The 21247-nt window shown below is 37.2% G+C and overlaps 2 protein-coding genes across 3 annotated transcripts; both read right to left on the reverse strand.

Moving 5' to 3' along the window:
• Positions 1-576: 576 nt before the first annotated feature.
• LOC148738334 (uncharacterized) lies at positions 577-5270 on the reverse strand. Its single transcript, XM_088750906.1, has 3 exons — positions 4111-5270; positions 3808-3926; positions 577-3314 (listed from the first exon to the last, which is right to left on the reverse strand). The coding sequence occupies exons 1-3, from the start codon at positions 4158-4160 to the stop codon at positions 3115-3117; spliced, it is 369 nt and encodes a 122-aa protein (XP_088607032.1). The 5' UTR covers positions 4161-5270; the 3' UTR covers positions 577-3114.
• A 288-nt stretch (positions 5271-5558) lies between these two features.
• Positions 5559-19465, reverse strand: LOC148738335 (uncharacterized). Of its 2 annotated transcripts, none has more exons than XM_088750869.1 (4): positions 19286-19465; positions 12284-12546; positions 11631-11751; positions 5559-11393 (listed from the first exon to the last, which is right to left on the reverse strand). In XM_088750869.1, exons 1-4 carry the CDS (start codon positions 19356-19358, stop codon positions 10924-10926), a joined length of 927 nt encoding a protein of 308 aa, XP_088606995.1. In that variant the 5' UTR covers positions 19359-19465; the 3' UTR covers positions 5559-10923. The 2 variants fall into 2 exon arrangements, with proteins under 2 accessions (XP_088606995.1, XP_088606994.1); XM_088750868.1 differs by lacking the exon at positions 19286-19465 and adding an exon at positions 13630-13808.
• Positions 19466-21247: the final 1782 nt, after the last annotated feature.

Here is a 21247-nt window from a genome sequence, read left to right on the forward strand (position 1 = left end):
CTGTTATTAAGATGAGAAAGTCAGGTTAGATACTCTATGTCTCCTAACTCTCTCTTGACGTGATTCAGTTTAAGAATGAGAAATAAAGTTGCCTATGAGAAATTGCAGAGGGTAAAAAAGACAAAGACACTAACCGCCAGCGTTGAGCCCCCACCGAGTTCAGATCCATCGCAGTCCTGCCCTATGTCAAGGGTCTTTCACAACTTCACCGCTATCTGCAACAAAAAGGCATACGCGCTGATTTCTACTCAGAGCTGCGTTACGATCACACCAAGTACGACGGAAGGGATGCTGTGAGTGCGGCAAAGTCTACGGCCTGGATGCCGTCGATCAAAAGATACAGTAGCAAGAGAACCGTGCGACAACAGGCCGTTGAGGGAACTTTCCATAGATGCACCAAATCACAGCAGTTGCGTTCCATCCAATCACATTCAAGTGACCACATATTGAGACAGACGATTATACTTCTTCTGTTTAAATAAGTGACATTCACCACGTTAAGAAACCCCCAACCTATTTTACTATAGAAATAATTTTTTTCTACTTAACCCAATTTAATGGGAATTACGATCGGTTTTTTCATCACGTGAACTTGGCGGAAATCTTGAGATATGTTTATGAACTCACAAGGAAGGTTGCCCCTCATGCCTGAGTTAATCCCGTTTTCAGGGGCATTACGCGACAAGGGACATTTTCAATTGTATTCGAATGGCTCAAAAGTCCATCGTGGGGTTACTCCAAAGTATGTTGTATGATGTTCCCGGCAGTTGGCCGATTTTCAATCCAGCCTCTCTTATTCTCTGTAAAGGCGCCCCGAGAATAACGTTTCTCTCCAAGAATTAAACACAATGTTACGGCAGTAGCGACAACAACGACAGCGACAAAAGCAGCAAAACTTGGCGACCAGTTCACCACCACTCAGATATACAGACCGTAAACCGCAGCACATGTTCACAACGCGTTATTAAAATCACCCCATCTGAACTAGATTTGAAATGCTTAGAAAAATTAAGAAAAAGCAATTTCGGTGGTCCAGTTGTGGCTTAAGGCAGTCTTAACACGTACAGCCTCGATGATGTAACCGGAATTCTTTCTTAGGCGGATTAAGATTACGATTGGTGTCAATCGTCAACGCCAAGAATGAGGCCATTTGGTTGAGAATGAGAGGGGTGCAAAGGCATCCTTCATGGGAATGGATTAATCCAGTCTGGTAGGTCCACTTATGGTAGCATGTGAGAAGAGACGCGCGAACAAGAGACAAACGTTATGGAAATTTGAAATTTCGATTCAAATGTCATATTGTTGGCCTCTGAAGTCGGCCTAACAAAAAAACAGACATGTACATAATAGATAGTTGAGGATGACCTAAGACTGATCTATGACCTGTTTTAACTGACCTACCGAAATGTAAAATAGCTTGTGTAAGAACTATGGTAGGTAATGAAATACAAGAACACTCTACATGTACTTTCTGCCCATGCAGTTTGTCCTTGTGCTTATGTTTTTTGTTCTCACTTGGATCATGCTTGGCCTTATGCTTCTACTTAAGCGATTGTAGAGATTAGGCTTTTAAATGCGAAAGATTTGACTCATCTTTACAGTATTGCAAAGTAAAAAAGGAAGGGAAATGATTAAAGGTCACTATTTTGTAAATCATGTAGTAGTGTTTTTTTTTGGTTGCTTTTGCTTTGTGAGTGCTAATTTAAGACGCTAAATAAGAGGGAAAAAGAATGCAAACATGATAATCACGATCAAGTAGTTGTCTGTAATGTAGTATCAGGATCCACATGGCTAAATCTTCGCTTTTTTTCGTCTTACATAAAAAAGGCAAAACATCTGGACATTCGACTACCTGTCCCGAATAGAATGAAATTCTCGTTTGAAAAAGGTTTATTTGTTCATATGTCTGGTACAGTATTTCTAAATTGTTATTTTTCGTTTCTATTTGTTTTTTTTTTTAATCTTCCCAACTGATAAACATTTTACGTTACATAAGTTATATCTTATTTCTAAGTAGCGTTCGATTAGCCCCACACTAAAGTAGAAATGTCCCTTTTACGCATAATAGTTATTGACGTTACGGCATTATTTAACCGGCAGAAATAATATTACACTCCGACAAACCCAACTCTTTTATTAAACTGACGTGTCCCATGTTAATTCTTACGAAGAAGTGACTCCTTCAAGCAATAAAAACAGTGACGTTCTAAAAACTTCCTTAGGCTTATTAAATATTACAAATCAGTTCACCATAGACAAAATTCAGTTATTTCCAATTCTTCTTGAAATACACAATCTTTGAAGTATCTCAAATTAGCTCTCCCCACCCCCCCAGTAGAGCTTTTTAAACAGTCAATCGGTCTGTCGACAACAGAAACTACTACTCCTTCATGACTGAGTTCTTGTTACAAAACGTATGTTATTAAAACGTATGCTAGAACAATCCAGAAGTCTACTCAAGTATTCCGGTAAAATTGCATAATAACATCCCCTGATAAAATGTTCTGGAAAGTTCCACCGTGTGACATCAAAAAATTTAAGTATCCACGTCACCATGACTAGGCCTTCTAGGAATTTCTAGGATTGACTACTATTTACAGTCACTTCCCACGCATTAGCAAGAATGATAAAAAAGTAGACCTTGTCAAATCTCAATAAAGGGTGCAAGTTTCTAAAGAAACTGCGACGCTGTGTCGATGGAGTAACAAGTTAATTTTGGTTTTATCAACTGAGTTGATAGTGTAAATTAGCCGCCGTAGGGAGCTTCAAAGCTGACATTTCGAGCGTTCGCCCTTCGTCAGAGCGAATGGGCTAAGGCTCCAAACGTCAGCTTTGATACTCCTTACGGTGGCCAATTTACATTATCAACTCGTCAATCCTCAGTTCATGTCTATGTATGTGCAAGCAAATTTACGTTATTAATTTTAATTGACTTTCGGTTCATATACAGTCTGTGCTACAATAGCGCATATTACAAGCTGGAGGCTTAATTAGTTTGTAAATATAATAGGATCCGCAGTTTTTACATCAATCAGGACTGAATCTTCACAACACTCTCCACGCCGACGAAAACAGACTTTCCTTTTCACGATACCATTTTCCACTGTAGGATGTTCACCGTCCAACCATCCTTGACGGTCTGTGCAACAACGGCGTTCCTTTACGCACGTGGTTGGCATTTGTTTTCCTGCATCTCTCACGAAACGATACCATCCTTTGAGTTAATTTGTCGTCAAACTTTGCAGGATTCTTTCCTTCGTAACTGCTCTTTCTGTCAAAATCATCCAGATTTGCGCAATGATAACAAGGATGGGCTATAAATATAAATGATAATGGAAAAAATATTTTAGAAATTAAAAATAGGACATGAGCCATTTTTTTTCAAAGATCACTCGTCATAATTCCTCCATGTGAATAGTGCGCCCTCATTGCAACATGAATGTTGCGGTGTACCGGAGTAAACCGATAGAAAGTGCTGTCCGTTGCTCCTATATTATATATTTAAAAAAATACATATATCAATTTCTATGGGTTTACCGTTGCTTTAAACGATAGGTTTTTGACCAATCAGGGCACTGGTATCATTGTATCGTATCACTTGTTAGCTCAGACTCGAACGAAACTTCAGAGCAATGTGATCTCAATACAAACACCATTCCAAATAAAGGACATCTTAAAGGACATCTTTAAAGGACATCTTAGGCATTCTCCTGTAAAGAAAGTCACTCGACAAAGAGACGTGAAGAGCATGGAAAACTTAGAAATTCAATACAGTGTGTGATATTTCAATCATGTTATGAAATCAACCTTTTTCACAATATTCTCCCTCGAGTCCAGGAGGGCACAAGTATCGATATCCCTTGATTGTGAAACCGGACTGACAAGCTGCATCATTTTGGCCGAGTGAATTCTTCAGCACAGGCATTCTAAAGGATAAAAGAAAGAGTATTTTATGAAGTAAGGGAAAAATAAACGGACTGAATGAACGAAAGAATTTGAAAAAACGTATGATTGAACAAAGGATATTTCAAGTACGCGCTGCAGCCACTGCAGCAATTGTTTTAATTGCAATGTGAGGCGACAAGCAAGTAAATTTGAGTAGTAGCTCACCTTTGAACCACGATAATAAAAAACGGCATCAGTCGTAAGGTCAGTATCATATTCAAGATGAGTGGCGTTGTTAAGTTCACAAATACGAGACATTCCTCCAGTCTCTGGATCTTTTTTGAAGTTAGCACTGACACAGTTGTCGTTCATGTAGCAGAAAAGCTTGAAGAATGAGCCATTGTTGTCTAACATCACTTTGTAGATTGATATTCGGACTCAAGATGTTTCTAACGAAAAATCCGACAATAGAGAGTTCAAAACAAAAAAAGGGTCAAACAGACATTTCTTAGATGAGGAATAGTCAAATTAAAATTTTTTCACGCGTTCATTAGGGAGATTAGTATAAACTATCGTCACCTCTTTGACGGTTGAAAGCTTCCCTCCTCTTTTTAGCATCTCCCAAAAAATGTCAGTTCTTGTTACTATGTTTATTCAGCTGCTAAAAAAAGTTTTGATCAGAGCATCCGATGTTAACGAAAAAAAGATAATTGCTCTGATGAAATATTTTTCATGGACAGCCGAAGGAGAGGGATGAATTTTGAATGAAATCAAGCCTCCGAGCTGCCCGAGACATCTGAGCAATTTTTTACAAGAGTATTTCCACTTAATAACTTGGATATATCAACAAAGTTGAAGTGGTAAATTGGCCACCGTGACGATTACAAAAGCTGACGTTTCGAGCGTTAGCCCTTCGTCGGAGCGTTAGCCCTTCGTCAGCCCCTATTTCCACTTAAGGTCACTAACCTAATTCTTAAACGTTTATGTGTTGCGAGCTTTCTTTCGCTCCAACAAGAAAAATCCTATTCTTAACCTTCGGTCGATAGATGTAAGCTATGTCTCCAAACAAACAGATAACGAGGAAAATGCAAACCGTTGATTCCATATGCCACCATTATTTTTGTGTAAAAATGAATCCTAAAGTTGGGTAATGGCCGTAAAGATCTGCTTCTGCTCGATATTTAAACGTTAAATTTCCCCCTACTTATAACGAAACGCATCCCTGGTGACTCTTATTGAGAGGACTATCCACATGCTTAGATGCCACCCCTTTGCTACTTACCTTTGACTTATTTCTAAATTTCTTTGGAATTTGGTACGGTTAAAAACTCTACAATACGTTTTGATTGCTGAAATGACTTCTTCAATAAATTATGGGTGTGAATTCCAGAGAATCACAGGGTAGCGTCGCTTAGTAGTGGAAGGATAGCTAGTACATAGAGCTCCAAAACGAGCGCACACGCACCACGTGTAACAATCCCAAGTGTTTTAATTTTATGTGATACAAAATGGAACGTAGCCAGGTAGCGATAAATAAGGTAGTTGTGAATACTTGGTATGATTGCGATAGCAAATGTGGTAGAATTATGTGTGTGTGGTTCGAACTAGAAGGTAACAGAAAACGAAACGAAGCTAATTAATTGACTTACAAACGATGACACAGCACAATGACCTATTCTTGAAATCAACTGAACTAATAATGAAGGAAACGATAAACTAAATCGAGCATAAACAATATAGGTAACTTACTTTGGTAGAGCTCCTAGCGTACTTGGAAAGCGCGGTGGGGGGAGTAAACAAAACAATTTTACACTGAGTAGCGGAGCGCACAACCTCTTGACAGCGATCAAAAAATGGTTCTCTATTTGTCGCAAGCCCGTAATATGAGCGAATGACTGACATAAATTGCGTAACATTTTTACACCAATTACAGTAATCGACAAAAATAAACCGTCATGTAGATAAACATTAACTAAGCATAGACAACAGGCGGTTAAGCAATAATCTAAAGTACAAAGAAAATAAATAGCGTTTCAAAACTAACAATGGGTGGAATGTGAACAAGGGTTTTGCATTTAGGTTGACAAAAAATCGTAAACTTATATCTTACCACATGTCAATTTGTAAGCCTAGTGCGTTCACAGCTTAATTTGAGTGAAATCATTTTGATAGGAGGATGAAAGAAGATATTACCATAAATGAATCTTGGGATAAATGAATTTTAGTTTGCAACTCACCTTTACCAAATGTTATGTAAGTCATGACTGGCATGTAGGATACGAACATGAAGAACGTAGAAAATTCCATGCTTAATCCGAGACAACGGTCTTTTATCAAGCAGCTCAATCCGCAAGATAGCATTTTATGAAGCTTAAGTCAACAAAGTTGGCGGTTGTCATTTCTCGCCAGATAAATGTATTGAGATAAATAAGATAACGAATGTACGCTTAAATATTGCGATTAAGAACCCCTTGGAGGATTTCTGTTTTGCTCGAAAGAAGGATTCAGGACTTATAAAAAAAACCATTCGATTTTAATAGATTTATACGATGAAGACATTTTTTGCTGCGAGTTACGTTGTAAACACATCTTATAGAAAGTCTAATAAACGGCAGGTGAAAGTATCCATTGCCCAGGGCAAGCAGAAACCTGCATGGTTAAGCTCATTTGGATTTTAATTAACACATTCCAAATTTGTAAGATCAATAAGTATATTCAGGGTATTTTCCTTTTTCGCTTACAGAAAGATGAAGTATCTTTCAAGAATGTTCGTGTTATCAATATGTAACTTCTGGCAACTTTGCTCATGAAATAAACATTTTTTAATTACGAGCCTATTTTAAAAGACGTGCAATTGACAGATCATTCCATGTTCCCGTTGGAAGGCCTTGGTATTGAATTAGAAATTTTAAAATTTTTCAAATCTCGCTCCTCTAAACTTTACAGAGAGTGGATTATCAGCTCCATTGGGCTATATAAGTTGAATTTACGAGACTCGAAAACAGGCCGTGTCCTTAAACATCTGAAAACTCCCTTAATTCCCTGGGCAGCGAACGTCTGCCTTTGTATGTTGAGTCATTGTAATTATCCTTGTAAACTCGCATGAACGTCTCGGCTTGAAAACAAACCCATACACCTCTTTAATAAGGATGTGGATAGTGCTGTCAAGTGAAAAATTCTATTAAAACCCTTGATTTAAGGTTGTGCAGGGGCTTGAATCTCTTTCTGAAAAGGGACATTTTTTAGATATCACCATCAGCATTTATATAAGGGGACATTTTTTAGATGAAAGGAAACGTCCTAACCTTGTTGGAAAGAAGAAAGAGATGATGACGAAACCGGAATTATTCTTCCCGACCCTGACACCTGTCAAGAATCAATAATCATTTTTGATAATCTGTTTACCATATTTAATCTACTTTCATAGCAGCTGCTCATACATCCTGTAAAACTCCCCTAATTCGCGAGAAAATGGCCACCGCCTTTGTCTAATGTCTCTATTCTGAGGAGAGTCATGATAATTCGACTTCCTAGACACCAGAACTGCATTTTACCTCGTATGTCTCACAATAAGGAGGGACATTCCATAACAAGCTAGCGTCTATATTTACTACATACCAGTTAAGCGAAATACTTGTTCGTCGCAAAGTATGGCAAACACATTTATATAGCTTAAATTAAATTTGTGAGCAATGAAATCGTAAGAACAACTTTTTCCATCTGGATTTAAGTAGAGGTGAACTGATATCTTCCAATTTTCAATAAGAATAAACACTAAAAGTCCTACAAATATTGAATTAAGGTTTCCATCGTGGTAAAAAGAACTAAAATTCTTAAAAAATAGATAGATTTATTACATCCATTTAGAAATCACTTGTGATCCTTGCAATATGAGTGGTTCTCACCGGTGTGATATATTTACAAATCGCACCATTTTATGCTCTAAATCGCATCTTTTTTCCAGCCAAATAGACATCAGGTAATCAAATTAAAGCTTGTTTTAAGGAATCAGTCGAATTGTGGAAAATGAGAGACAACTTATTCAACTTTACTACAAACCAGCTCAATATACTGAATAAAAAAAAAAGTTAGCGCTCTCTACTGCGAGGATTATGCATCACACGTATCTAATACCGCAGTTCAAAATATATGAACTTCATATATACATTGTAACCAAAAAAAAAGTTGTACCGACTAAAAAAAAACTCGTACTGAGCCACTAAATTTTGCGATTCAAAAACGGATGTAACAGTGGTAATTGAACTTCTTGTCGTGAGATTTTGGTCTGAAATCATACTCATGATTTCAAATCAAACTCGCACTGCGCACTCTTTTGATGATCTGAAATCACGAGGATGATTACAGACCCAATTGCACTCCACTCAGCTCAATTACTGTTATTAATAACTCCCGGATCAAAAGACACTATCTTTTATGAACTGGAGATTATCAATATCTGAACGGAAGTATTTTGAAACTAAAATTTGTCAAAAAGTTTCCTAAAGAGTCTTATTTCTTTTGCTGTTTTTTTCCCGAAACTTGAAAGCTGTGATAGTTCTTTAAACACCTCTTCATCCATTAATCTTATGGAGTTTGGCACAGTTATCTATCCATATGGTTTTTGAATTTATTTTTATGTAGTTTTCTATTTACAGTGCTTACAAATACTAAAACTTACACAATGAGCCTAACTTAAAAAAACAGTCTAGTTTATCGTGCTAAGACTCTAATATCTGATATGCTCGTACAACTAGTCTGCTTACATTAACTTGCAGACATACATTTCTCATGCAAAACACATTGTTAATGGACACCCTTTACATACTCACATACCGAAATAGCTATTTTTATCACAATACTAGCTTTGCTCTGACAAAATAATGGTATTGAAAGTAGTAATTATTTAAACGAAAAGGATAACTAAGTAAATAAAATACGCATAGCACGCGGGATCTATGCATTAATTTTGTAAGCTATCATTTACATTTCGTCTTGTAAACACTACGTGAGGCACAAAGCTATATCAAGCATTCGAAAAAATTAAAATAAGCTCGCCCACTTTTTTTAAACGTACATAGATATTTGTTTGCTATGATTTCTTTTAATTTTTTCATTTTTGTTTAAAGATATATAAGAAGGCTTTGGATTATGTCTTCTTCTCCATACATGTTGTTGCTAAGCTTTCCAACGGATCGTTTTTCTTCATTCGTAAGCCAAGGAGAGTAATATAAAAGAGAGGAGAGTTCTCTGAGGTTAAAAATATGTTTATTACACATTAGAATTACTATCAAAAGTTTAATAGGTCGAGAGAACTCAATCATATATCTGCTGCAAACATTCGTAGTGGATATTGCAGTTATTAGGTCGAGTTCAAAGTCTCCCTAGTTTCCAACCCCCCCGTCCGTTTAGTGTTCTCAAACTTTTGCAAACTCAGAGAGAAGGGTCCTCTTTTGCAGATTGCTTGAAAAATTTATAATAACCCAATTGTTGAGTTCGGTTTTTTCGGATATCATGAATTATTATCCAAATGCACAAAGTAGAGTGCAAATAACGCGCGAATAATTATGATCCATCAAATATTTTTCCCATGCGCGATTGGTGAAAAAAGATCACATGACTGACTATTCTCCGATTAAAACTAAGATATATCCAAGGATATCATCTATGTGATATTCACCAATTTTAATAGCTTACATCCACCCTAATAAGTCTTTGTTTAAGTCTGTAATACATGTTTCGATGGGACCTTCTGTCATGTTCAGTTAATTGCTGTACAAAGCGTTGGAAGTTGAATTAACTAGTAAGTAGAGCATTCCTAATTATGATAAATAGTGATAACAAGAAAGGAGGTAAAGCATGAAAGTGTGAGAATTCAAAGGATAGTTTTAGATTTACATGGTGTAATTGCTGATTCAGGGATGGTTGTTCTATTTGAATATGAATAGCCTCTTTTATCTTAAGTTGGAAGCCGGTAGAGGCGTGATCTAAAATATGGAAGTTATCTGCTGAAAATAAAGCACGAATGTGGAGAATCTTTCAGATGCCTGAAAATGTGAGAGGCCTGTCACTGACTAAGTGCTCTCTGACACGTGTGGAAAAATGCCGGCAGGTTTCACCGACGTAATAGGCATAACAGCCAGCACATACAAACTTATAAACAACACGTGAATGGAACCCGTCAGGGAAAGGGTCTTTCACACCAAACAAGTTAAAAGAGGAAACAGACAGTTACAATCAGGGCAGTGGTTGTCCATCACTATCGTTTGGAATTCTTGGTAAACAGACGTTCGTTTAAGATAATGTTTGTAGAATTAATAGTTTTTTTTAGTGATTTGAGCATCTCCAAGGCTTAGGCCAAAGGCCTTCCTCCCTCAATTAGCTCTGGACGTGATTCACTCTTTACGAACGGGGAAAAAGTTGCCGTTCGAAATACTACCTGGTACAACAAGACCCAAAACCGACGGAATTGCCTTTAGTCTCTAGTTGTCGCGTACGCATGGTGAAAATCTTGAGATAAGTTTAAGCGAGCTTACTACTAAGCATTATGCCCACCTTGCTGGATTTAATCCAATTTTCAGGAGTACTGGTAATATCCCTGTATTGGATACCAGTTCTTTTCGGAATTAGTCACAAACAGACCTTCTTGGCAGCTTGCCGATACTAATTCATAACCTGACCGTACTTGGCGGAGATCAAGAGATCCGGCGAGAATTATTTTTCTCTCCTGAGAACAAAACACAATGCTTGGCAGGTGCTAGAATTTAGACCTTTTGGTACAGCATTTGATTCACAGAATTTTTCGGTGACTTCACATGCATACAGTGACACTAGTATTTCCTTCCTTCAAAGCCTAAATTAACCATCAAAAATTCCCGAAAAATTGGACTTCGTGGCTTTTTCAAAAGACGAGTCCCCTACTTGCTTTGAAATATAAACCTTTGCGAAACGGAAGCAACTTATATAAAAGCTCTGTTTTATATAAATATAAACCTTTGCGAAAGTGCACGAAACAGCAATTGGTTATGCGATTACCGCTATTCAAACGTACAGACCGTATACTGCAACACATGTCCGTTCCAATCCGTTATCGGAATCGCCCCATCTAAACAAGTCCTCACTGAACCAGATTTGGAATTCTTGGTTCGACTCCACCGTCAGCGGGGAAGAAAAGTTATCGAAGAGAAGTTCTGGTGATTCAGTTGTGGCCCAAGGCAGGTTGTAAAATGTACAGCCGCTATAATCTGTCCGGTAGTCATTGGTCGGCAGAAGAAGATTACGATTTTTGTCAGTTATCAACGTGGCCATTTGGTTGGGAATGAGAGGAGGCCAAAGGCATCCCCAGTTTGACTGATAGCTTGGGTCTGATGCATGACAGGTCACATGACCATGTTGGTATGTTAATTTGAATGTAATGATGTTACCTGCAACGGCAGTTCTGAAGATACCATACGAATTATCTTTGGCTCCAAAGCAAACTGTGGACGGCGTCATCTGTATCCATTTTATCGCTGGGTAAAGTATCAGTAAATTTGATGAGCTTCTTGGTTTCTTACACAAAAACAGACGAATAGGATCGCTAGTTAATTGGCTTGATAGCCTACCGCTGGGACAGAAAAGAAAGACAAAGACTCACAGTACATGGGGGCAGAGAGGGGTAAAAGGGACAAATGGATGGGGGATGGATTCATCGATAGATAAACAAAATGTATTTAAAGTATTTTATCGATAAAAAGCTCTTTACCTACCGTTTCTTTTCTCACAAATGGCACCCTCGTATCCTGTTGGACAAACGCATCTATAGCCTTTATCTGTAAATCCAGTCTGACAGGTCCCATTGTGTTGGCATGGAGTTTGTCCACAAGTGTTCTAAAAGTGTGGTAACAGAGGTTGAGAGCAGAAATATGCGAATGAGAGTAGCAAATGATAACGATAGCTAGAAACTGCATTTGAAATGTAATCTATAGAGTTTACAGGAAAAAGACTAACTGCTAAAAAACGTCTAACGTCAATGACTTAATCAGCTAGCTGCAAAAAAGGGAAATTGAAGAAAAGGGAAGCATCACTTGCTTAAGAATGCACCAACCACTGTTCCTCCATAGTTATAATTTGCCTAGGGCTTGAGATACTGCGGATGCTCAGTGTGTGTGGCATTTTAAAACTCGCACTTGGAGATTTACGGAGAGCCGCTAATCCTCTTGGGTTCCATGTAACTTAAAGTGGAGCATAAGCCCTGTGCGAAGGATTGTATAGTTCGTATTACAGGATGAGTTCAGGAAAACAGCCAACCGACGAACCGCCATGTGATTGACTTCTTAAGCGGAGATTTCATCAAAGAGCTATAAAAAAGGAACATTTATTACATAATTGAAAAGGATATATGGGTTAAGAATGCACTGACCGTTGTTCCTCTGTAGTTGTAGTTCGCCCAGGGCTTGAGATCTTGAGGATGTTCAGTGTGTGTGGAATTATTCAGGTCGCATTTAGTAATTGACGGGGAGCCGCTGATCTCTACTTCGTTATAGCTGACACAGCTGGGTTCCACGTAGCATAGAGCTGAGCAGAAGTCTGGTTCGAGGGTTTCTACAGTTCGTATTAAATGGTTAATGAGCCTTTTCCCAGGAAAAGCAAAGCGAGATGTAAATTCCAGTTTACGACAGCTATCTATGACAAATTGAAGATAATCTGATTAGCACCCTTCGAGTTTACTTTTACAGCTCATAACTCGACATCTTTTAAAATAAGTAAAGAGCCAATTCATTTTTATATGGAAAAATTTGATCTACGTCAAAAAACATCTGCAGTATTTTGTCTTTTTGGGGGAAGTCGTGATAAAACGTATATTTCGAGGAAACATTTTTGATACGTCTAGGTCCACATTTAACGTTTCACTGGTAACAGATTAATAATTCATCATTGACATTGCAACTTATTAACATAACATTTCTCTCAAAGAGGATTTCAAAGCATTTTTGGTGGCTTTTACCTGTTAAAATCGCTTGAACAGGCGGTAAATGGTTAAGTGTATAGAGAGCAACATGCTGGCATTAATATTTTCTTCCTTCAAACCCTGAGAAACCCTCAAATATTTTTTAGGAGAGGGGGCTTTCTGATTACCTTCAGTTGGTGACTACATTACTTTTTTTCAGTTTTTTTAAAGTTTCTCCATGGCTTTTTCAGACGAATCCCCTACTCACTCTGAACTATAGCCTTTTGCGAAAGCACCCGTATCAATAACATCTCTTAGAGATATATATAATAATAATATATATATAATATATATAATAATATATATAATAATAATAATGATAACAGTGTGAATTATAATAAATCCTCTGGTGCATATGCTGGCATGGTGAACATAACCCATCCAAAATGGCCTTATGGAAGGAAGACAACATAGGGAAAAAAGTTATACTATCCGAGTCAGAAGCAGTTGAAATAACCAGGGGTCTGTTTGATCTAACAGCTTTTACGAATGATTTCCATTCGACAACGCTAAGGTGTGAGGCCGTGTGATATCATTATGGACTAGAGGTCAGCATGTCAAAGGACTGTTGCTGTGAAATCAATATTCTTCAAAAATGATCCTAAATGGGTGTAGATCAGACTCAGGCTGGATTGTCTAAAGCCTCCTTAAGAATAAAAGCTTTGAATCTGGGCAATGAAGTGACGATCAGGGAAGAAAAACCTAAGGTGGACAATTACAATTAAACTCTGCTCAAACGAACGAAAACTTTCACTTACCAACTTCTATTATCAAGAAAGATAACAAGAGGAGTAGGAAATAAAATTTCTTTGAAAACACCGTGTCGAAAACTAATTCAGTCTGTGAAGACATAGCTGGGGATTTCTGAAAAGCTGCTGAGGTTTGTTTGTTGTTTTTGAGAGTTATACATAGACTCTATAGGGTCTTACGGAGAGTTATTTTCATAAAGTCAGAGGACATGCATTTTTTATGCGATTTTGTTCCTAGTGTGTGAAAACTAATTCAGTCTGTGAAGACATAGCTGGTGATTTCTGAAAAGCTGCTGAGGTTTGTTTGTTGTTTTTGAGAGTTATACATAGACTCTATAGGGTCTTACGGAGAGTTATTTTCATAAAGTCAGAGGACATGCATTTTTTATGCGATTTTGTTTCTAGTGTTGGTAATGATTGGCTTAAAATTTGAGTGTTATAAATTCAAGTAGGTTCTGGTATGATCCAGGTGAAAAAAACCTAAACAGCCACGTTAATTAAAAAAAATACACGAAACATCTCGTATGGAAGATAGTTATACAAGAGAGTGCAATGGAACCTCGATTTAACGAATCCCTTTATAACGAAGTCCTCGGTGTAACGAACAATATAATTTGAACATATCAACAAAGTTGAAATGGTAAATTGGCCACCGTTACGATTATAAAAGCTGACGTTTCGAGCGTTAGCCCTTCGTCGGAGCGAAAGGTCTAACGAAGGGCTAACGCTCGAAACGTCAGCTTTTGTAATCGTAACGGTGGCCAATTTATCATTTCAACTTTGTTGATATATTCAAATTATTTCGTTACCCTCACCGACGCAGCCCCAAACAGTTTCTTTAGAAACTATCAGCCTTCATTCATTTGTAACGAACAATACTTCAGTTTCTGAGGTAAAAGTCTCCTTTCAATCACGGTTCAAACTTTGTAGCACAAGCAGAAGATCCAGGTCACCTGACACCATCTGTTAAATTGTACGCATCAGAGCTAAACTGTTTTTGTTGTCTACGGCTAACAGATAACCCCATTAAGACCGGGTAACATGAGCCCCTTTTAAAATTGCGAAAATGCAAATTTTAGAAGATCTAAATTGTGCTCTTTGAGTGGTCTTAAATTTATTAGTTTGCTTTCTGCAAGGTCTTTTCATAGTCTTAAAGCTGGCACTTTGAGGACACTTGAAAAATCTATTTTAGGCAGCCGTGCGTTCTTCAGTTAAGCATTCTCAAGATGCAAATTTTAAAATTCATCAACCTGAGCTCAAATTAAATGATATACTTTAACTGCATACGCGCAAACTAACAGTTCAAAGTTTACAGAGGGAAATTTGATTTAAAGTCATACTATAATAAAACAGAAGTGAATGTTACGTTCAAATTTAGAAAAAAGAACGTTTCCTGTTTTATTTTGTATAGTTGATGTAAATTTTCTAGAGGAATTACGAAGGCAGTCTGTGCAACCGGTAATTAAGCTCAGCTAGTATTTCCTAGGCTGTAAAGTAGACAACGCTGGGCATATAATGTAAATTTCTCCTGACAATGATCAGGTACTTAGATTGTTTATTCCATATTTTCCTGCTTTTAACAGAAAGCATGATTATACTTAATTCATAAGATGTGATTGGAAACGCATGTTCTGCTTTTATCATCATGTTATATACGTCACAAACGCTTTCCCTAAAGCTTACTTATGCGAGCAGGAATTCAAGCAAAGGTTTTAAAAACTTGAAACAGAAAATATCTTTTTTGATGAGAAACAATTGCTGACTACCTTTTTCTGGAAAACTGATCAAGGAATTTAGTCAAAGACAGATCGTAAGTTTTCAAAAGTAGCATCTCTTTGAGATAAAGTATTGCTTTGAATATTTATTGTAACAAGCTGGTCATGCAGCTCTTTGTGGCTTTCGCACAACTACAATATTGGAAATTAAAGGAGATGCCTTCATTTTTTGCTAGAAAAATGGAATCTCTAGTGCTGAGGTTAATGCGCACAAAACAAGTATCAAGACTGCTGGCTAATGGTTTCCAAGAGAAAAAATACATACAGTTGTTAACAATGCTTCAATCGAAGTTCCTGAAATATTTGATATCTGGAAAGTAGGTCTGATAAGGAAAGACGACGTAAATTTTTTGGCATCTTGGAAGAATTGGGAGGAAATGGAAAACCAAATTTCTGACGGCGAATTTTTTTCCCTTACTTTTTTCAACGATGGTCTATCCAGTTAGACAGAGTCCTCTTCGGATCTTATGTCTTTCCTCGACCAATTGGTGAGCTGGGTCGTTGTGTTTCGAAGTTGAGCGAGGCACTTTACTCTCACAAATCGGATCTATAAAGGTGTCAGAAAAGCCTGAAAGCATCCCCTCCTGAAGGAGATGCAAAATTATCCTTAGGGAACTACTTTTTTCACTCGGCTATTCATCATTATAATCGCTCACACTGGTCCCTAATATTTATGCAAATGATTTACGATAGACCACTAGCGAGAGAAATCTGTACCCGAGAGGAGAGTTTTTTCGTGCAGGTGCTGTGTACTGAACATCGTAGAAAGGGCTTTCTCTTTGCCCTTATGTGACGGCAAGGTAGTTTTACAATATCCCTTAACTTGGATTGCAGAAAACAGATTAGGATATTAGTGATTTAACTGTTCCTTGCAAGAAAGTAGAAGTAACGCATCACGAAAGAAGGTTCACTTATCGCGAAAAGTAAAAAACCAGCAGTTCACGGTGTTTTAATTTCGTATTTTCACGAGTAATGAAAAGCATAAACACTTAAACCCGTATCACAATAACTAGAGAACGCAACTATTTGAAGTTCTGTCTTCAGTTCCTAAGACAAATTTTATTACAAGCAAGAAAACTTAAAAAATAATGATAAAATAGGAATGATTCACACGCGCATAGTTTTCATATTTATTTCGAGAAGGCAATAAACTCGTAAAATCAAACGTGGACAACATTTCTGACCCTTCCTTGCCTTTATCCTGAGAGGTCGTTTTTGCACCAAGCGTGCAGAATCGCAAGATGACTCGTGCAAGGAGCACACATGATTTTTTGTATTGATGGTGTGGTTTACAAAACGCCTTTCAGCAAAAAAGAAACTATCGGGAAACAGCATGGTGCGATCTCGTTCTGAAATAAAGCCATTGAATTATAATCAGAAAACATCTTTTTCTCGTCAGGCTGAAAGGAAATTCTGATTTTGCCTATATTTCGGCGGGAGAGCGACCCACCTGGCGAAAAGTTTGAGATCTAAGGAAAACTACCACTGGGTAAGTTCGTTTTAAATTCTCAATTTCGCAGTCATTGTTTGCAAAGCAAGAAAATGAAACCTCAATTTACATATGAATAAGAAAAAAGAAGCACTGGGCTGCCTTCTTTATTTTTGCCGAGAAGATTATTTCAAAGAATCACCGAAAAAACCCAAAACAAGCCAACGCATAAAAGCAGAACAGAGTAGAGATCTATTACTGGTAGTTATGTTCGATTTGGCTCTCGATGCTGCCTTCAGCGAACCTGCTAATACAAAGTTCTAATTAACAATTGGTTCATGCTTTAGCGTGCACTATCGAGTTATGGAGCACGCGGGAAGTTTGGAGAGCACGAAAGAAGCGTAAGAGTTGCCCGAGGCGATAGCCGAGGGCAACTCTAGCTTCTTGAGTGCTCTCCAAACTTCCCACGTGCTCCATAACTCGATAGTGCACAGCTGAAAGCATGAACCAATTGTTTTAGAACATAGCCGGTAGAATTGTGCATCAAATCCGCCGGGAAAAATGGACAACAATATCAGTTGAAGCGAATCGTGACGGCGCTGATGCCGAGTCTCCTTTTCCTTTGTTTTTCTCTTTTTCTGCCTCATTTAAGAACTCTAGCCCAAGGGAAAAGGTCGAAACATTGTCTTCGTTTTCGGACTAGTAGGCCGAGTTTCTGTTTGTATCCATTATTGTCGCGAAATATATTATTTTTCCCGCGCTAACAATCGGCCGCTCGCGCGAAAAAAAAATTTCTGGCGAAGCGATTTGCTGACGCTGTCAGCGTGCACTATCGGGATTTTGAGCACGCTTACAAATATTGAATTTGACTGCGCGGTTCTGCTAGCTATGTTCTTAAGACAATTATATGTTGTTGTTTTTATTTGCCTTTTCGGTTTCGCCGTCGCGACAGCCTAAACTTCCTAATAACAACACATTGGAATTATTTTTAAAATCCTACCCTTGGATGAATTTTTGGGAAACTGGTTATGTAAAAGTAGGGGATATGTGACCCATGGTAGAAGAAAACGGGACCAACGGAACGATTAGAAGACCTTACTAATGGCGATAAAACGTCGATCACCTGCTGTTTAAAAAGCGTCTTGAGTGAAATACTCTAAGATGAAAGAAACAGGTCAAAATCTGTCATGAAAAGTATACCATTGACTCTCTTTAAGTATATCTTTGTTTTCTAATATTGAGAGTTTTTGAGGGGAATACATTTGCATTCAAAGTTTTCCTCGACGATTGTCTTGAAAAAGAGGAAATCAATGTTGATTTACATTTAAAACAGCCATTGTCGTCCGGCATCAGGTAATGGATTGATATTCGGGTTCAAGATGTTTTTCACATGACGTGGGAGGTAAAATCTTCCGACTTTTACTGTTATAAACAAAAGAAAAGTTTAAAATACGTCAAACTTTACAATTCTCTCAAGTAAGGAATTGTCAAATTATCGGTTTTGCCTATAATGGCTACTAATTATTGACAAAATTAATACTACCCGTTAAACGTCACAGTTTCCTTTGCGTGACCCGATGAACAAGTCAAGTAAGTAATTTACACTTTTTCCTGTATTGAAAAATTGAATGTTGAGGATAGAGAAAATTAAAGAAAGAAGTTTAATTTTATGACACAAGTCTTTGAATGAAAGGCAGATCTCGACGAGCGTGACGCTTCACTTTCATAAATAAAGTAATGAACGTTTGCATTCATCGAAATCACCCGCGTAAATTTAACAGGAAAATTTACATTAGGGTTAATTTTAAAATTTGAAGGTGTCCTCTTCAAAACTTGTCCTCAATACTGGTTATAGTACTTCCCCTTAATCAGAAATCGTCGCTGATTAGCAACTTATGATGGGTATGCTGTGTTCCAGCCTAACTAATGCATGACACTGAAAATTCTATCTATTCTATATTCTGCCTTTGGCCCTGCGTCATGTGCAAAAACAGTTTTCGAAAGTCGGTAAAGAGCGGCAAAAATCTGTCTCTCTGTGATGCGATTATAATTTGTTGTGTCGAACTGCAAACGAAGTTTTAGATATTAGCGTCTGAAGTTATCGGCATGAATTCAATCTTAAGTTACATCAGTTGCTAATCCTAACTTGTCAGGTTTGTTTAATCTGTTACTTATTTTAAAGTTTTCTGAATGAGATGCGACAAATTTTATCTAAAGGCAAAAAACGGGCTCGGAAAAGTTCCATCTTTAACCAATCAAAGAGAGTGAATTTCTTAAGGCTTTGCAATTTTTCTTGATAACACATGATTAACTCAACTCGTATATACTCGGAAGTTTGTAAGGCCACCGTTTCGAAAATTAAGTGTAAACTACAAATAACTTCGCCAGACATATGTGAAATGAGATTGGACATGTGAAAGATGAGTCTAGGCAATAAAATTGAGTCAAGTTAACACCTTACCTTTGCCATACGTAAAATGAATCAACAGCGCAGTCCAAGCCACCAAAACAAATTTTATCAAAGAACTTCCCATAGCAAAGAACTTCCCATGCCCTCTTGAAGAAAAAATGCTGCTATATTTATATACTAGGTGAAACAAAAATGCTGTGTTAAGCACTCACTTAGCAGTGTTTGAAGCGATTGTTTCCAAGAATAAGGGCTTGTTATGATAGAAAGTTGATATCTTACCATCCGTCACGTGCTCATCTCCCCCAATAACAATAATAAAGTACAGAATCTGTTTATTTCTACTTTCCGTTATATTAATGTATGCAGGTGAACAAAAACTATTTGGGCTATTGCAATACTGTTGGATCAGTTAGGATATTTAGGATCGTGGAAACATGACTTAATTCAGTATAAAACATTTCAATTCCGCAATTACCAAATTTATGGAATTTCACTTTTAATACTGAAAGTGAAGACACATTCTATAGAAAAAGATGAAAACAGGTGAAAACGCTGGAAGAAATTATGCATTTGACTGTATTTGGCTAGAAGAGAAATATAAGACAAATCTGATGTAACATTTGTCTGTAGACAAAAGAGGATAAATGTGAGACAAATTTGTGATCACATTTGTCATGGACAAATGTATAACAATTCCTCTACTCGCTCCGACGAAGGGCTAACGCTCGAAACGTCAGCTTTTGTGATCGTTACGGTGGCCAATTTACCATTTCAACTTTGTTGATATATCCAAATTATTTCGTTACTCCCACCGACGCAGCCCCAAACAGTTTCTTTCGAAACTACCAGCCTTTATAACAAATAGAGCATAAATATAACACCATTGTATTTGCACTCAGAAAAATATAGGGTAAAAATGAATAAATTTGAAGCAGAAATCAGTGGTGTCCAAATCACTATATATCTTTCTCCTCATTGATTATTGGGTGTTTTTTCAGGTAAAGTCTGAATTTGAGGTTTTAGAGCCAACTGTTATGCGATTTCAACAGAGAAATAAAGTAAAAGAAGGAAGAAGTTAATATATTATTAAACAAATAAATAACAGCAAGAAAACAGGAAGGAATCAACTTTCAATTATCCATTAACTTTATTCTTTAAAATTTTTAAGTCATGAACAGTGGAACAATTCAGTAAAATACTCTTTATAATGAAAGTAAGTAAAAACAAGCTTTAAGTGAATATTCCTGCCAATGTCACCCTAATGTCATTACATTCCAGCAGCTTGTAGCTGGCAAAACAAGAAAATAATCCATGATTATATAATGAAATACTTATGTCAGAATTGTCTGATTAAATATTTGGAGGATGTTCCCATTAATTTGAATAGTAATTTTAAAATATCAGAAAATACTGTAATGCAAATGTTTTTTTCCAAAGAGAATCCATAATTCTCAGGAAATATGTATGTTGCTTCCCACATTGTGCTGCACCTGGTGATGACCAATCAATGAAACTGATAATTGATACTAACCGATGGCAGTTAATTGATTAATATCAGAAAGCGACGACAAATTGACAATGAAAAAACCTGTATTTTATCACCAGCAGTAGTAGCTGAAAATATTTAAGTATGATTATATATGATCAATATGTGTACTGTAAAAAATTGATGACAATGAATCACTGTAATCAAGCAATACTCAATTTTGAATTCCCGCCACAATTCGGTCACAGTCTGCTTCACGGCTGGCCGAGTCGTCAGATTGAGGCTAACACAACGTTCTTCGTGAAGTTTTCCTAGAAAACTGTTGTTTACCACTTCACACATGACTTCAAGTGATAATTTTAGCAATCTAAATCATTTCAAATCTACAAACGATTTAAGAAAACTCAAAGTAGAAGAGCTGAAAGCGATCTTGAGGAATTTTGGCGAGCCAACAAGCGGAAAAAAGAAGATCTTGTCCTGCGTTGCTTCGTTCTTCTCAAACGATCTAAAGCCGGTCCTTTGATTGA

Source organism: Stylophora pistillata, chromosome 2 (assembly GCF_964205215.1).
Source record: "Stylophora pistillata chromosome 2, jaStyPist1.2, whole genome shotgun sequence".
NCBI classification, from domain to species: Eukaryota; Metazoa; Cnidaria; class Anthozoa; order Scleractinia; family Pocilloporidae; genus Stylophora; species Stylophora pistillata.

What these genes read in the sequence shown, in the direction of transcription:
- LOC148738334 (XM_088750906.1), bottom strand. Translation starts at nt 4,160, where the DNA reads ATGATACTGACCTTACGACTGATGCCGTTTTTTATTATCGTGGTTCAA. An exon ending in TTTATTATCGTGGTTCAAAG is followed by an intron (nt 3,927 to 4,110) that starts GTGAGCTACTAC and finishes TTTATCCTTTAG; the next exon opens with AATGCCTGTGCTGAAGAATT. An exon ending in GGGAGAATATTGTGAAAAAG is followed by an intron (nt 3,315 to 3,807) that starts GTTGATTTCATA and finishes TTATATTTATAG; the next exon opens with CCCATCCTTGTTATCATTGC.
- LOC148738335 (XM_088750868.1), bottom strand. Translation starts at nt 13,723, where the DNA reads ATGTCTTCACAGACTGAATTAGTTTTCGACACGGTGTTTTCAAAGAAA. An exon ending in TTTCTTGATAATAGAAGTTG is followed by an intron (nt 12,547 to 13,629) that starts GTAAGTGAAAGT and finishes AATTTGTCATAG; the next exon opens with ATAGCTGTCGTAAACTGGAA. An exon ending in ACAACTACAGAGGAACAACG is followed by an intron (nt 11,752 to 12,283) that starts GTCAGTGCATTC and finishes CCACACTTTTAG; the next exon opens with AACACTTGTGGACAAACTCC.